The 15,685-nt window shown below is 44.7% G+C and overlaps 1 protein-coding gene across 5 annotated transcripts in view; it reads right to left on the reverse strand.

Annotated features, from left to right (window-relative positions):
• Positions 1 to 15,685, reverse strand: part of Ambra1 (autophagy and beclin 1 regulator 1) — a 206,852-nt gene that overhangs the window by 6,250 nt on the left and 184,917 nt on the right. For all 5 annotated transcript variants that reach the window (XM_048359846.1, XM_048359845.1, XM_048359844.1 and 2 more), the window contains 3 exons: positions 11,305 to 11,444; positions 2,277 to 2,369; positions 12 to 205 (listed from right to left, as the gene is read on the reverse strand). In XM_048359846.1, the coding sequence (XP_048215803.1) occupies positions 12 to 205; positions 2,277 to 2,369; positions 11,305 to 11,444 (427 nt within the window). The remainder of the gene's footprint in view (positions 1 to 11; positions 206 to 2,276; positions 2,370 to 11,304; positions 11,445 to 15,685) is intronic.

Raw genomic sequence — 15,685 nt, forward strand, 5'->3', positions numbered from 1 at the left:
ATGACTCCTACCTTCCCCAGGACCCGTGGCTGCTGTCCCTGACTCCTGCTCCTCTCTCTCAGTCTGTGTTTCAGCATTCTGCAGTTGAAGGGCTAGAGTTTGTGTGCCCTGCGATGTCACAGAGGTGGTGGGATTCCGGGGCTGCAGCCCAATTGCATTCATCAGACCCATGTCTCTGTCTGTCCTCCACGTAGCTCTGCTGGTTCTAGAGAGAGAAAGACAAATTGAAGTCAGGCAGTGCTTAGGACAGCTCCTCTCGCAGAACTCTGGGGTCCTGTGTGACCATGGGCCAAGACACAGGGTAAGAGAACCCTGTGCTTCCACAGCTACCTCCTGATGGTGGCTGTGCCTAATCACCTGAGACCAGTCCCTGCTTTAGGACAAGTGAAGAAGGCCAGAGAAGCACTAACATCTTGCAAAGCCAACTAGTCTTAGTCAGTCTCTTAAAGAACAGGCTAATTTTGGGGGGAACAGAGATGGTAGATCTGAAGTGAGCTGGGCCATGGTGGCTCAAGCTTGTAATCCTAGCTGTTTAAGAGTCTGACATCTGTGGCTGGGGATATGGCCTAGTGGCAAGAGTGCCTGCCTCATATACATGAGGCCCTGGGTTCGATTCCCCAGCACCACATATACAGAAAATGGCCAGAAGTGGCGCTGTGGCTCAAGTGGCAGAGTGCTAGCCTTGAGCAAAAACAAGCCAGGGACAGTGCTCAGGCCCCGAGTCCAAGCCCCAGGACTGGCAAAAAAAAAAAAAAAAAGAGTCTGACATCTGAAGATTATGGGCCAAAGACAACCCAGACAGGAAAGTCTATGTGACTTTTATGCCCAGTTAACCACCAGAAAACTGGATATGGAGCTGTGGCTCAAAGTGGTAGAGTGCTAGCTAGCCTTGAGCACAAAAGCTCAGTGACAACACCTGGGCCCTGAGATCAAGCCCTATGACTGACCAAAAAGAAAAAAAGGTTCAAATACGGGCTGGGGATATAGCCTAGTGGCAAGAGTGCCTGCCTCGGATACACGAGGCCCTAGGTTCGATTCCCCAGCACCACATATACAGAAAACGGCCAGAAGCGGCGCTGTGGCTCAAGTGGCAGAGTGCTAGCCTTGAGCCGGAAGAAGCCAGGGACAGTGCTCAGGCCCTGAGTCCAAGGCCCAGGACTGGCCAAAAAAAAAAAAAAAAAAAAAAAGGTTCAAATAAAATGATTCAAGCCAGGTGCTGGCAGCTCATGCCTGTAATACTAGCTGATACTCAGGAGGCTGAGATCTAAGAATCACAGTTCGAAGCCAGCCAGGGCAGGAAAGTCCATGAGACTTTTATTTCCAATTAACCACCAGAAAACCGGAGTGGTGATCAAGTGGTAGAGGGCTAGCCTTGAGCTGAGGAGCTCAGGGACAGTGTCCAGGCCAAGTTCAAGCCCCACTATTGACAAAAAAACAAAACAAAACAAAAAAAACAGGTTCAGTAGTGATTTGTAGGATGAAAGGTAGGCAAAGGAAGGTGGTTGATTTTTTTTTTCTCTCTTTAGCTTTATGTTCCTTCTAATTACAAGCTGACAAGACTCCAGTTTAAATTCTAAGACTTATGAAGATTAAGATCTCTACTTGCAAGAAAGAAAGTGCTAGAACTCTTATGAAGTTGTTCTGAAGTTTTCCTCTTAGGTTCTTTTGAAAACACAGCTTTGCAGGCAGGGAGCCAAGCTGTCCTACAAGGAAGGCCAGGCCCAGGACTCATGTCCTCCTCTCCTTAAGGCACTTGCCAGAAGTGCTGCTGGTGTCACTGGAGCTGTCAGCAAAGGAGGCACTAACCTTTTGAGATGATCATTAGACATTCATTTCTCGCTACATTTGGGACCATTTCTCCAATCGTGCCCTGCAGTTTCTATAGGAGGCAGAGATGGCCTTGGGTCTACCACTAAGCCAGCATTTCTTTGTCCCTGGGACTCTAGTTATCTAAGAGATCCCACCTCTGACTACCATGCTTTTTCCACAGGCCACAGCAGACTTCATGGGGCAGGAATTTTTTTCACAGTCCTTTTTCTTCCCCTCACCCCAAGTGTGTTGACCATGCCAGGAAGGAAGGAGGCCAGATATACTAAAAATGAGACTCTGAGGGCATTAGTTTTGTCCTCTTTCCTATATAAAACACATTTCTCAAATGGGACTGTAGGCAAAAACCTCAAGACATGCAGTAATTCAGTGAAGGGCTGCTTGAGGAAGGGCCCAGAGCTCATCAAAAGTAGGAAGAAGGAACAGGCCTACAATCAGATGCTGCTTACCCAGGCCGCTCGCTGCTCCTGCTGCTGGAATGGACAGTGAACACGGTCTCATTCAGCTGGTCCCAGTAGTATTCAATACCAAAGTTTAAGGCCCTGAAAATCATTGGAAAGGGTACAGAAGAGAAGACAAAAGGTGTTAGGAATGTGGTAAAAAACTCTTTACAGCCAGCAAGGTGGCCAATAATCCTACCTTGCTGGGAGGCAGAGATCAGGAGGATTACAGTTCAAAGCCAGCCTATGCAAAAAAGGTCACGAGACTCCACCTCAAACAATTGGTGGCTCATGCCTGAAATCCTAGCTACTCAGGAGGATGAGATCTAAAGTTCAAGATTTGAAGCCAGCACAAGCAAAAAAGTCTGTGAGACTCTTGTCTCCAATTAACTATCAAAAAGCCAGAAGTGGAGCTGTAACTCAAGTGGTACAGCACTAGCTTTGAGCACAAAAAGCCCAGGCCCAGAGTTCAAGCTGGCATGTGCACACACATACACAGAGACACAGCACACACAGAACCTGGTGTGGCCCACACATGTCATATGTCATCTATACGGGAGGCATAAATAGAATCACAGTCCAATCTAGTCTTGGTATAACTTCAATACCCCATTTGAAAAATAACTAAAACAGAATGGCTGGGGGTATGGCTCAAGTTGTAGAGCAACTGTCTAGCAAACGGTAGGCCCTGAGTTCAAACCCCATTAAAACAAACACCTCCTGGGCTTTAGGGACTGGCTTGGAAGCCTATCCTGCTTCTCTCCTCAGTCTCCAGATTGCCAGTCTTTTCCTGAACTGTGCTGATCTTGCACAACTGCAGCAAGATGCTATGGGTGATCATCTTTCCACATGGTTTGCCACCTCAGATAGCAGCTGTGACTGACAGTGAAGTACCCAGACACAGGACTGCTTTGCTTTGAAAGATCTCTCCTTTTGGGGAGAGAAGTGCTGATACTGAGATCTGGACTCCTGGCCTTGTGCTCTCACTAGGCTTTTATCATTTATGGCTCATCACTCTACCACTTGAGCCATACCTCTACTTCCAGCTTTTTTTTTTTTTTTTTGCCAGTGCTGGGGCTTGCACTCAGGGCCTGAGCACTGTCCCTGGCTTCTTTTTGCTCAAGGCTAGCACTCTGCCACTTGAGCCACAGCGCCACTTCTGGCCATTTTCTGTATATGTGGTGCTGGGGAATTGAACCCAGGGCTTCATGTATACAAGTCAAGCACTCTTGCCACTAGGCCATATCCCCAGCCCATACTTCCAGCTTTTTGCCTGGAATGGCTTTGAACTGAAAGTCTCAGATCTCAGCCTTCTGAGTTAGCTAGGATTACAGATGTCAGCCACCAATGTTCAGCTTAAAGATCTCTTCCTGATGAGGGGTTACCACACACCATTAATTGTGTAGTTAAGAAGAGGGTGGTGGTGGCTTTGAAATGTGAGGGAAGGTAGTAAGAAAGATAAGTTTTTGTGTTTCCAATTACATTGCTGGTGTTCATGCAGAGCTACTAAAAGATATTCAAAACTTCCTTTCCACTCCTAAATAGATCAGGGCATACCATCTTCTTGCATATCCAGATCTGCTATGGGCTACACTGTGTCCTTCAAATTTCTATGTTATAGTCCTAACCACTAATGAAAATGTTTTTGGAGACAGTCAACATGAGGTCATCAGGGTGGTCCCTAATACAATTATAGTCTTTTACAGTCTTCTAAGGAGAGAGAGAGAGAGAGAGAGAGAGAGAGAGAGGTAGACAACAGCAAGCAAAAGAAAGAAAGGGGAAGAAGAGGGAAAGGGAGGGGAGGGAAGAAAGGATGGTAGGGCAGAACATGAGTAAGCTGGGAACAGTGCCTCACACCTGTAATTCTAGGTATCCAAGAGACAGAGATCAGGCAAAAAAGATCATGGGTCAAAGTCAACCTAGGCAGCAAAGTCTTAGCAATTAGCAAGACCTCATCTAGCCAAAAAGCTGGTTGTGGTGGTGTGTGCCTGTAATCCAAGCTATTTGGGAGGCCATAGGAAGGAAGAATGTGGTTTGAGCTAGATGAGGAACAAAGGGGAACTCTATTTGAAAAACAATGTGAAAGCAAAAAAAAAAAAAGGGCTCATAGCCAGGAACTGATGACTCACACCTGTCGTTGTAGCTACTCAATAGGTTGAGATCTGAGGACTGTGGTTCAAAGTCAGCCCAGGCAGTAAAGTCCACAAGACTCTTACCTCTAATTAATTAAAGCCAGAAGTTGAGCTGTGTCTCAAGTGGTAGAGCACTAGCCTTGAGCAAAAAAGCTCAGGGATAACCCCAGTATTGGCACAAAAATGGGGAGAGGCTAGAATGTGGCTTAAGTGGTAGAGTGCTTTGCCTAGCAAATGTTAGGCTAAGTTCAAATCCCAGTGCTGGAAGAAATAGAGATAAGGAGATTGGGGGAATCAAACATGGTGGCACACACTTGTATCAGAACACTCAGGAAGCTGAGGCAGTGAGTTCTAGACCAGCATGCACTTTGTCTCAAACCAGCCTTTTCTCTCCCCAAACTCCCCCGCCCCCCAAAAAATAGAAAGAGAGAGAAAGTGAGCATGCAAAGACATAGTGAAAAGGTGGTGATGTAAAGCAAGGAAGAAAGCCCTTGCCAACTCGAATAACACCTTCATATTGGCCTTCAGTATCCAGAACTGTGAGAAAATAAACATCATTTGAGACTCCTGGTCTGTGGTGCTTTGTTATGGCAGCCAAGCAGACTACAAAGAAAGTGAAAGCTTTCAACCTGCAACTAGATCAAGCTCATTTGACAAGAGAAGTCATTTCCACAGGGAGCCACACACGAAAGCCAGGGGGCTATAAGGGACAGAAGAGAGTGAGTTAGGGAAAAAGATACGAGAGGCTTATTTTCTCAACATGAGGATCAGACAATACTGGCTTGATTAGGAGGTCAATAAGGGGGTAGGGATGCCTTGGCCATAAGCCAAAAGGCTAGGCATTTAGGATTCAGATCTGGCTATACCTTATCACATTGGGTATAGGTTTTACCTGGCAAAACACTTGTATCTTTGATTTTATTTGTTTTGGTTTTTTTTGCCAGTCCTGGGGCATGGACTCAGGGCCTGAGCACTATCCCTGGCTTCATTTTGCTCAAGGCTAGCACTCTGCCACTTGAGCCACAGCGCCACTTCTGGCCATTTTCTATATATGTGGTGCTGGGGAATTGAACCCAGGGCTTCATGACTATGAGTCAAGCCCTCTTGCCACTAGGCCACATTCCCAGCCCCACACTTGTATCTTTGAGACGAAAGAGGCAGAGCCAAACAAAGTGTTATTACTTTGTTTTGTGCCACCTCTCCTAGCTTCTGCTAAAGGGCCTTCATGATCTGCCAACTACCACTTGAAAAAGCAGTGCCTTAGTTAGGCATGGTGGCCTATGACTGTCATTCTAGCACTTGAGGCTGAAATGGGAAGATTGTGAGTTCAAGGTCAGCCTTGAACAAGGCTGACAGGAAGACAAGGTAAGACAAAATGCACTGGAAATAACTCAGTTATTTCCATGTCTAGGGGGCTACTACATGGAAGTGAAGTAAGGTAACCTTGTGATAGGGAAGAGGCAAATTGCAGAGCCCTCCAAAAAGTCATCGCTGTACTTTTTGGTGAGCAATCCTGACTGCTTTAGGCACCCTGTGAAGCCAGCTGCCAAGAAGCCTCTGATTTACAAACTTGTCAAGATTTATTGACAGGTTGCAATACCACATGGGGCCTTGCCAAATCCCTTCTCTGTAATTCCTGCTAGCCAGAACTGGTTAGTGACAACTGTCCATGTCTAATCTACATCAAACTGTGCACTATGTGGGAACTTTCTTCCCATCATAGAAAGAGGCCATAAGAAGGCTCAAGGTCTGAGCTGGGACAGTTAACATAATACTGGTGGTTAGAAGCCCCCTAAAGTGCATTTCATCCAGGCAGGGTGCACTATCATCTGGGAGCCACAGACTGGGTTACTTTTTTTTTTTCCCTCTGGTCCTGGGGCATGAACTCTGGGTCTGGGCTCTGTCCCTGAGTTTCTTTTGCTCAAGGCTAACACTGTACCACTTCAGCTACAGTGCTGCTTCCTGCTTTTTCAGAGTATTATTGGAGGTAAGAGTCTCTTGGACTTTTCTGCCTGGGCTGCCTTTGAACTGTGATCCTCAGATCTGAGACTCCTGAGTAGCTAGGATTGTAGGTATGAACCACTGGTGCTGGCTCTGGGTCTCTGAATTCTTTTTGCTCAAGGCTAGTGCTCTATCACTTTGAACCACAGTGCCACACTACTTCTGTTTTGTGTGTGTCTCCCCCCCCCCCCACTCCCCCAGTGGTTAATTAGAGATAAATCTCATGGAGACTCTTCTGCCTAGGCTGGTTTCAAACCTTGATCCTCAGATCTCAGCCTCCTTGAGTAGCTAGGGCATCCAGCTCTTCTGGGTTACTTCTTAAAGCAGCCAAATGAACAGGGCCACAGTTGCTGTAGCAATGTGCTGCTCCACTCTATCTCTCAGGCCTCCACTCCCCACAAATGGCTCTAACAGAGCAGCCTTCCTGTGGTCACAGTGCCTGATGACAGCAAGCCCCTGGATCTGACTTTAATTCTGGTTACTGTACCAAGGAAGAGTTGAAGACACTCTCTGGTAGCTGAAACTCAGCCTCAGTATCACTGACTTCTGTCTGGAAACTAAAGAATGATCCCAACTATCACCCTCTTTCTTGAGTCTTGGAAAGGCTGAATGAGTCACTGTTTATTTTCAGCTCTTCTTGGGATCTAGACAAACATACAAAGGGATGAAGAAGAGAAGGCCAATGAGGGGGGCAGCCTTTTCAGACAAATTTCCACTTAACTCTTGGCTTCCTTCAGCAGTATCTGTAAGGGTACACGGCTCAAAATTTTCTTAGGCCTGGGCTCCTTGAACACACCGAAAAGCCAGCCTGGCTTCCTCAGTGATGCTAACTTACACCTCTAAATGTTCCAACTTTTGGGGAGTATTCCCTTTGAGAATATTCTTCTTTCATCTGTCAGACCCAGGCTGTCTATTTGGAAGGAGAACTGTTTCCAAGATTGGTGTTTATCTACACTGTTGCTGAGATGTGAGAAAGAGCAAACACCTGGCTCTCTTGGACTAGCCTGAAAGATGGAGGCTTTGCAGCAATTTTAGTTCCCTTTTCATCCAGATGTGTGCTTTTCTACTGGGTGACGAAGGTTGCTGAGGTGTGAGAAAGAGCAAACACCTGGCTCTCTTGGACTAGCCTGAAAGATGGAGGCTCTGGAGCAATTTTAGTTCCCTTTTCATCCAGATGTGTGCCTTTCCCCTTCTGGGTGATGAAGCTTGATTGTAATTACCATTTACACTGGTGGCTCCCTTGAAAGGACAGAGCTGGAGCTTTGTCACACTTGGCCAAGGTGCCAAATGCCCAGATTCAGATTACTTCTCTTCTGCTATGACTCTTCTAAGCTGATTCTGAGAAGCAATGGTCATTCATTAACGCCTCCCCACTATCCCCAGTTACATAGCTGAAATCAGAAATGGGTAAGAATCCCCTCAAATCAACCTGGTCCTTTACACCTATTTGGTGATGGCAACTGAGAGCTGGACTGATTGTCAGGAGAGAAGGTGAGAGAGCCAGGAGAAAAGGACACCTCAGGCCTAGAAGGGCAGGTGACTGGGGTATCAGGCACTATAATGTGATGGCTTAGTATAGAAGCTCAAGGGCCAGTTGTTCATCTTCTCACTTAAGCACTCCCTCCCCTGGCAGGAAAAAATTCTCTAAGCCCTTGTCTACTGTCAACTGAGGTTTTAGAACACCAAGGATCCCAAGGAGCTCATTCCTTGCTTTGTGCTTGGTGAGAGTGCAGAGGCTGACAATGGAGGAAAATCAAGAACAGCACTGACAGCACAAAATGCAGTGCAGCTGCCTGTGTCTGGACAAAGACAGAAAACCACCTGTTTCAGGGGGAGGGCTACAATCTTGCCCAGCTGGTAGGCTGGATACTGTGCCCTTGGGAATGGGTGTACCAGGGAGCTGCGTCACCCGCCGACATGCAGCAAGCCTTAGGCAGCTGCTCAAGAAAAAAGATAACCACCCCAAGCTCCTATTTTCCTATTTATTTGTTTTTCTTATTCTAGGCCAGAGACCAATCATAGGCTGTTGAAAAGATGTCACTGCTCTCAATTATCCTTGCATTTTCCTGTGCACAAATCACCTGACCTGCTTAAACACAATCTAACGTGGCTCTTTACCAGATGGCATAGTGAGTTACAAAAGCATGTATATGTATTCCTATAGTATATTTTTCTGCAGAAGAGTACACTGCTTTTGTGAGAATTTTAAAGGGATTGTTGGGAAGTGGCGCTGTGGCTCAAGTGGCAGAGTGCTAGCCTTGAGCAAAAAGAAGCCAGGGACAGTGCTCAGACCCTGAGTTCAAGCCCCAGGACTGGCAAAAAAAAAAAAAAAAGTTTAAAGGGATTGTTGATAGAAAAATTATAACAGATATAGGAGAGAGGTCTGGACTGGAAAGTTAGGAAGCTCAGTTCTGTCAATAATTTGTCTTGAGGCTTGAGGTGAGTCTTAATCCTCATCTGTTTGTTGTTTTATTTTCTTTGCCTAAAGCAGGGGTGAATAACCTTTTTCTTTCTTTCTTTCTTTTTTTTTTTTTTGCCAGTCTTGGGCCTTGGACTCAGGGCCTGAGCACTGTCCCTGGCTTCTTTTTGCTCAAGGGTAGCACTCTGCCACTTGAGCCACAGCACCACTTCTGGCCATTTTCTGTATATGTGGTGCTGGGGAATCGAACCCAGGGCTTCATGTATACGAGACAAGCACTCTTGCGACTAGGCCATATCCCCAGCCCCCTGAATAACCTTTTTCTGTCAAGGACCATTTGAATATTCTTCACATCAGTTTGCAGGCCATTCAAGCAGATAGCCAGTAACAGATGACAGGAAGCAAATGTGTCTGCCCCACCATGTACCAAACGACTCTGCAGGTCTTACAGGACCCATGGGGCAGATGTTCTCCATTTCTACCATGGGGGAACAGCAGCCTGTTTTAGGCTTTAAAGCCCAAAAGACAGATATGAAGGTGACTAAGATATGAAAGAGAGTGAGAAGTGGGGAAGCTTTGAAGAACTTAGGACAAAGTCACATCCATGTCAGATTTATATGGGGTCCTAAATTTCCAGGCTTCAGGAATACAGGAAATCAAAAGAAAAAGCAGCACCAAAAAGATGGGCTAAATAGTGTCCTCTTGATCTGTTATGGGAGACTGTTCCACATGTCGAATGCTAGTGCCATCTTCCTTGAGGAAGAGTTTTGAGCTCCTGCTGAGTAAGAATCCCCCAGGCAGCCCAAGAAGACTCAAGCTTCCTGAAACGCTGGAATGCTGAAGACAACATATGGGGAAAAAAGAGAAAATCGAGGCCACAGCCAGCTTCATGCTTGGCTAAGGAGTCTGTGACTCATAGCAAGTATGTGGGCTGGGGTTTCAGACAGGACACCTTTCAGGAGGCCACAACAAAATGAGATAGAGATTCTGCTTCTATGAGGGTAGATCACTTTGCAAGGGACTGGACTGGAACTTCACTTGGGACCAAAGTAAGTGGTAGGAGTCATGGATAAAACAACACTGGTGGAGGAACGAGATCTCTGAGAAAGGGGAAGTAGAGTGCTGTTATAAAGTAAAATAATGGTCCAGAATTCTGCATCAGTTTTGGAAATTATATCTACTACATTCTTCTTGTGAATTCCTAAGGAAAGAAAGAGATAAGAAAAGAAGTATTTCAGGACTGACTGATCCTGGATCATGTATGGATAGCTTGAGGGATGATAGAAATTGACAGGTGCAGAACCCTAGATAACAAATGGTAGAGTAATGAAAGAGATAACTGGAAAGGCACAGGAGGTAGTGAAGGATATGCCGAAGAGAAAGCATCTGGCAGAGGAAAGCCTTCTCCTTGGCAAGAGTAGTCTGATTTAAAATCAGGAATCAGGTTCTCTCTTCATAGCTACTGACCTAACTCAGTTGATATGGGTCAATCATTAGTCAACTTACCAGACCACAAGAATAGATCCAAATATATACTCTAGGAAAATTCACCAAGGACTTTCTGAAAGAGCCAGAGATTCCTGTGAGACCAGTCATACCATGCTCTGTGGTCTACAGCACACCTTAGAAGACTCTGCACCAAGTGAAGGACAGCATTAGGACAGCCTAGAGGCAGAAGTGGCATTTAGTGGCTCAGAACCCTGCAGTGTCCCATACAGCAATCAAGAGTGATCTGCAGTGAAGCACAGAGCTTCATATTCCCCACCTGGCTGGGTCTAGAAATGGTTGACAAACCTGGCTGATTCCCAGGGTCTTGAGTGTGAACTAGTGTCTGGACAGATACCTATCCTCCAAGAAGTCAGAGGAAGGGAAAGGAATGTCATCAGGACAGAAATGATTTGGCTCCCTGTCCCCTCCTACTCACTAATTTAAGGCAAGATAATAATCACTTTGACTTTAAATTGAGCTTTTTAAGTTTTTCTTCACTATTATGAACTAGAGCTTCAAGCAAAAAGAAAAACAGGCAGGACACAGAAACAAGCTGTTAAGAGATCAGTGGCTTCACAAATTAGGGTTTTAACAATACCTCATTTCCATTTTATTCTCTAAATTAATGTCTACAACATTAACTCAAGACTGTCAGGTAAAATTTTCAGAAAAGCTTTTAAAAAGAATCTTTGATATCTGTGTTTTTGTCTGCAAAGAACTTACTAAGAAACCAGGAAACAAGAGACAACAAAAGAAAAGAAAATAGTCCTAGATTCAAGAACGTAAGCCTCTAAAGCAGCTTTGTGATAGTATCTGGATAAATAGCTAACTCCACCCCTGGGCAGGAGGATGCTATACCCCCTACCAACAATTTTATTTGATGGTCTAAAAACAGCCTTCAGATGAACCCTGTTCTCTCTACACCTTGTCAGAGATATTCTCAACCACCACCCCTACCACCCCTGCAAACCTCCATCTCCCACCCAAAACAACTCACTCTGGTCGGCAGATCACCAGGTCTCCTTTGTTGGTGCCATAGACCAGGCCAAGTCCTGGCTCAGGCAGCCAACGGGCTGAATTGATGCTTACATGTCTCCGCTGGTCAGCAGGCATTGGGTAAAGGACATTGAAAACTCTCTGGGTGGAAAAGGGGAAAGAAAAGTCAATAGGAGAAATAATGTTACCAAAACAACAAAATCCAAGGAGAAATAAATTAATCACACAGAAAAAGGCATGCTGGATATGTGCTGACCCTTAACTTACGTTGGAGAGCTGTGGGAAAGGAAAAGGTAGGACTCATTTTTGGTGAGAGCTAGGTCTCTTACAGGACATACTAGAAGCCTAGTTGATGTGCTCTCAGAACCTTTCCGCTCTTCTCACCTAGCTGCTTTGGCATCAGCCTCATGCAGAGCCCACCACACTGGCAAGGACTGCCCATAACTTTCCTCTGGCCAGAACAACCAGTGAGAGGCAACCTGGGTTGGTAGCCATGTTACCATGGAAACTTTCCCTAGCATGCATAGTGATGGGGAACTGGAGGTGATAGGGGGGCGGAAGGGGGTGATAACATCAGGGAACATTCTTAATTCATCTAATTAAGAGCACTATTAAAACTGCTATTGTTCAAGAAACCTAAAAGATGTGTTCAGATGTAGGGAGCAGATAGAAGGTAATTTTGAATCCACAGGCACATGGTTTCCTTCTATCAGGGAATGGAAAGGAACTGAAAGGCATGGAGATCAATCTGTTTCTCAAAGCAAGAGATTCTCCTTTAATCAGTTTCTACCCATCTTTCCAGTCGACTGTATTCTGAGAGGTAGTTTGGCTGGATCTAGGGTTTCAGCTGAGGGGAAACCAGCCTCAAAGTCTTTCTGAGAATACTCAGAAGAACTTCAGTCAGACAGGATCAACAGGTCTAGGTTAAGAGGGGGCTGGGAATGTGGCTTAATGGTGCTTTCCTAGCATGAATGAAGCCCTGGTTCGATTCCTCCATACCACATAAACAGAAAAAGCCGGAAGTGGCGCTGTGGCTCAAGTGGTAGAGTGCTAGCCTTGAGCAAAAAGGAAGCTGGGGACAGAGCTCAGGCCTTGCATTCAAGCCCCAGGACTGGCCAAAAAAAAAAAAAAAAAAGAGGAATGAACGGCACAGGCTTTTACTTAAGGCAGGTCTAAGTCCTGATATAATGTGTAACAGCTTCTTCAGATCTCAGCTTTAATTAAAAAAAAAAAACCCCACCCCCCAAAACAATTACATGCTGGGCACCAGTCGCTCACACCTGTAATCTCATACCTGTCATCCTAACTACTCAGGAGGCTGAGATCTGAGGAACAGAAGTCAGCCTGGTAGAAAAATCCATGAGACTCTTATCTGTTATTTGACCACAAAAAGCCAGAAATAGAGCTGTAGCTCAAGTGATAGAGTGCTAGCTTTGAGCACAAAAGCTGAGGGACAGCACATAGGCCCAAAATTCAAGCCCTAGGACTGGCAAAAAAAAAAAAAAAAAAGCATCTACAGGAAGTAGACCTGTGGCTCAAGTGGTAGTAGAGTGCTAGCCTTGAGTGAAAAAAAGCCAAGAGAGCACAAGGCCCTGAGTTCAGGCCCCAGTATCAACATACACCCAAATAAAGCACCTACTACATTCAAATGACTAGGGAGATTGAAGCAATATGCTGGTGGCTCATACCTATAATTCTTGCTACTCAGAAGGCTGAGACTTAAGAATCAATCTCAGTTCAGAGCCAGCCAGGGAAGACAAAACATCAAGACTCTCTTATCTTCAATTAGCCAGCATAAAACCAGAAGTGGAGACACATGGCTTAAATGACAGAGTATCAAGCACGAATGTAAAACCAAGCAAGAGCATGAGGCTCTGATTTCAAGCCTTTGTACCTGCATGCATGCTTGTGAGCACACACACACAGACACAGACACCAAGATAAAATAAAACAAGATGATAGATACAGAATGCCTGACATGGTACAAGTTCATAAACAGTAATAGCTGTTATTGTTGCCAGATACCTGCATCTGGGGTTTCACAAAAGGGCCCATGAAAAGGACACGAAGCTGAGAACCTATAAACTGTTGTTTTATTTCCCTAGTAGCCTTTCTAGTTTTTATTCTATAAAATAGGGATGGACTTCATCTGCTTTTACTTGCCCCTAGGGCTGATGGGGAGGAAAAATAAATGAGTGTGATAAAAATAAGAGTGTGATTTAGAAGGTAATATTCATAAAATGAATTTAACTTTTGTTTTGTTTTGTTTTTGGATAAAAGGGCTTGCTATGTTGCTCAGGCTGGTCACCAACTCATGGGTTCAAGTAATACCACCTATGTTTGCTGGGCCCAGCTTAATAATTACTTTCTACTTATTCTATAATCCCAGCACTTGGGAGACTGGGAGTGGCTCAAGTTATAGAGTGTTTGTCTCCAAGTACAAGGTCCTGAGCAGTATCACCAAAACCAACCAACCAAACAAACAAAAAACCTAACAGCAACAACAACAACAAAACCTCATCAAGTTTGGGGCCAATAGAGAGATCTTTTCTCAAAAAAAAAAATCTATGAAAATGAAACGTTGGAGATGCTACTTTTTTTCGAGGGGGGACGGGGGTGTGAAAAGAGGGGATGATATTTATTGGAATAGAACGTAAACATGAGGGAAATGTAAAAATAAAATAATCCCCTCCCTGTATAATTAATATAAGCTTAAAAAAACACACCAAACAACTCCAAACTACAAGGGAATACCCACCCACTGTTACTAGTAAGAGACAGTTGCACTAACTAGGAGGATGAAAAGAAGAACAATAAGACCTGTTGGAAGCCAGGTGCTGGTGGTTCACACCCGTAATCCTAGCTATTCAGGAGGGTTAGACCTGAGGATCACGGTTCAAAGCCAGCCGGGGCAGGAAAGTCTGACACTTTTATCTCTAATTAACCACCACAAACACAGAAATGTGCTGTGTCTAAGTGGTAGAGCACCAGCCTTGAGCAAAAGACCAGGGACAGTGCCCAGGCCCTGAGTTCAAGCTCCACAACCAAATAAAAACAAAACAACCTGTTGAAAAAACAAATAGCGATAGAGGCAGTACTAAAAAAATAATACCTCTGGGCCGGGGATATGGCCTAGTGGCAAGAGAGCTTGCCTTGTATACATGAGGCCCTGGGTTCGATTCCCCAGCACCACATATACAGAAAACGGCCAGAAGTGGCGCTGTGGCTCAAGTGGCAGAGTGCTAGCCTTGAGCAAAAGGAAGCCAGGGACAGTGCTCAGGCCCAGAGTCCAAGGCCCAGGACTGGTCAAAAAATAAAAAATAAAAAATAATACCTCTGCAACAATGTTTGTAAACATAGTGACACCATGTCTTCTCTCCTCCCATTAAAAAAAAAAAAAAGGTGAAACCCTAAGGGAAACCACAAATTTGAGAACATAGGTAACATGTAAGCAGCCTTGGAAATGATACATGAAAAGCCTTTTACCTTTTACCCTCTAGAATGGGGAAGATACAGCATGTGTGTCCAATTCAATGACATACCACAGAATTTTGTTAAAAGTAACTTCTCAGTGTTGTCATAAGAAATGTGCCTTGTAGCTAATGGTGCCCTTCTAGAATGATCTTCAGAATGGATGAGCCTTTAACAGATACGGGATTAGTTCTGACTTAAGAGTAAGACTGGGGATGGGAATATGGCCTAGTGGTAGAGTGCTAGCCTTGAGCAAAAAGAAGCCAGGGACAATGCTCACAACTCCACGACTGGCAAAAAAAAAAAAAAAAAAAAAAAAAAAAAAGAGTAAGACTAACTGCCCTGTTCTGGCTGCATTTTGAACCTCTTATGCTCTCTTGGTAAGAGTCAACTCCAGATCTGATAGCCAGGACTCCTTAAATCTTTGGTTGAACTCTGACAACTATTAAAAAAAAAAAAAACCTTAATGGACTTTATGAACTTCAGTCCTAATCATTAGTGAGAATGTGGATACCTTGACTTGTGCATAATTTCTTCATATAAGCATACTTAGCAGGATCCTTGAAGAAATTCAGGGCCATTGCTCTCCATCTGAATACAATTCCTTTCCTTTTGCTCTAACCATTTTCCTCTACACATCAAGAAACACAATGTGATGCCTTTATTCTTTCTTTGTCTAGAAGATAACCAATGATCTCCTGTCCAACTTCAAGGCTCAAGGTACAGTGACAGGTTAACTTGATTGTGATCAGACAATTGTGGTTAGCATACTTAATCTAATACTATTCTCTCTCAACAGTCAAAAGTTAAGTGGGTCAGAAAGATTTAAGTGGGTTCAATGAGGGAAGTCCTGGGTTTGGGTCTTTGGAGCTCTGTATAAGCTGCAGAACAAAATCTCCCTAAAATCATCA

The sequence above is a fragment of the Perognathus longimembris genome, chromosome 13 (assembly GCF_023159225.1).
Source record: "Perognathus longimembris pacificus isolate PPM17 chromosome 13, ASM2315922v1, whole genome shotgun sequence".
In the NCBI taxonomy this organism is placed as follows: domain Eukaryota; kingdom Metazoa; phylum Chordata; class Mammalia; order Rodentia; family Heteromyidae; genus Perognathus; species Perognathus longimembris.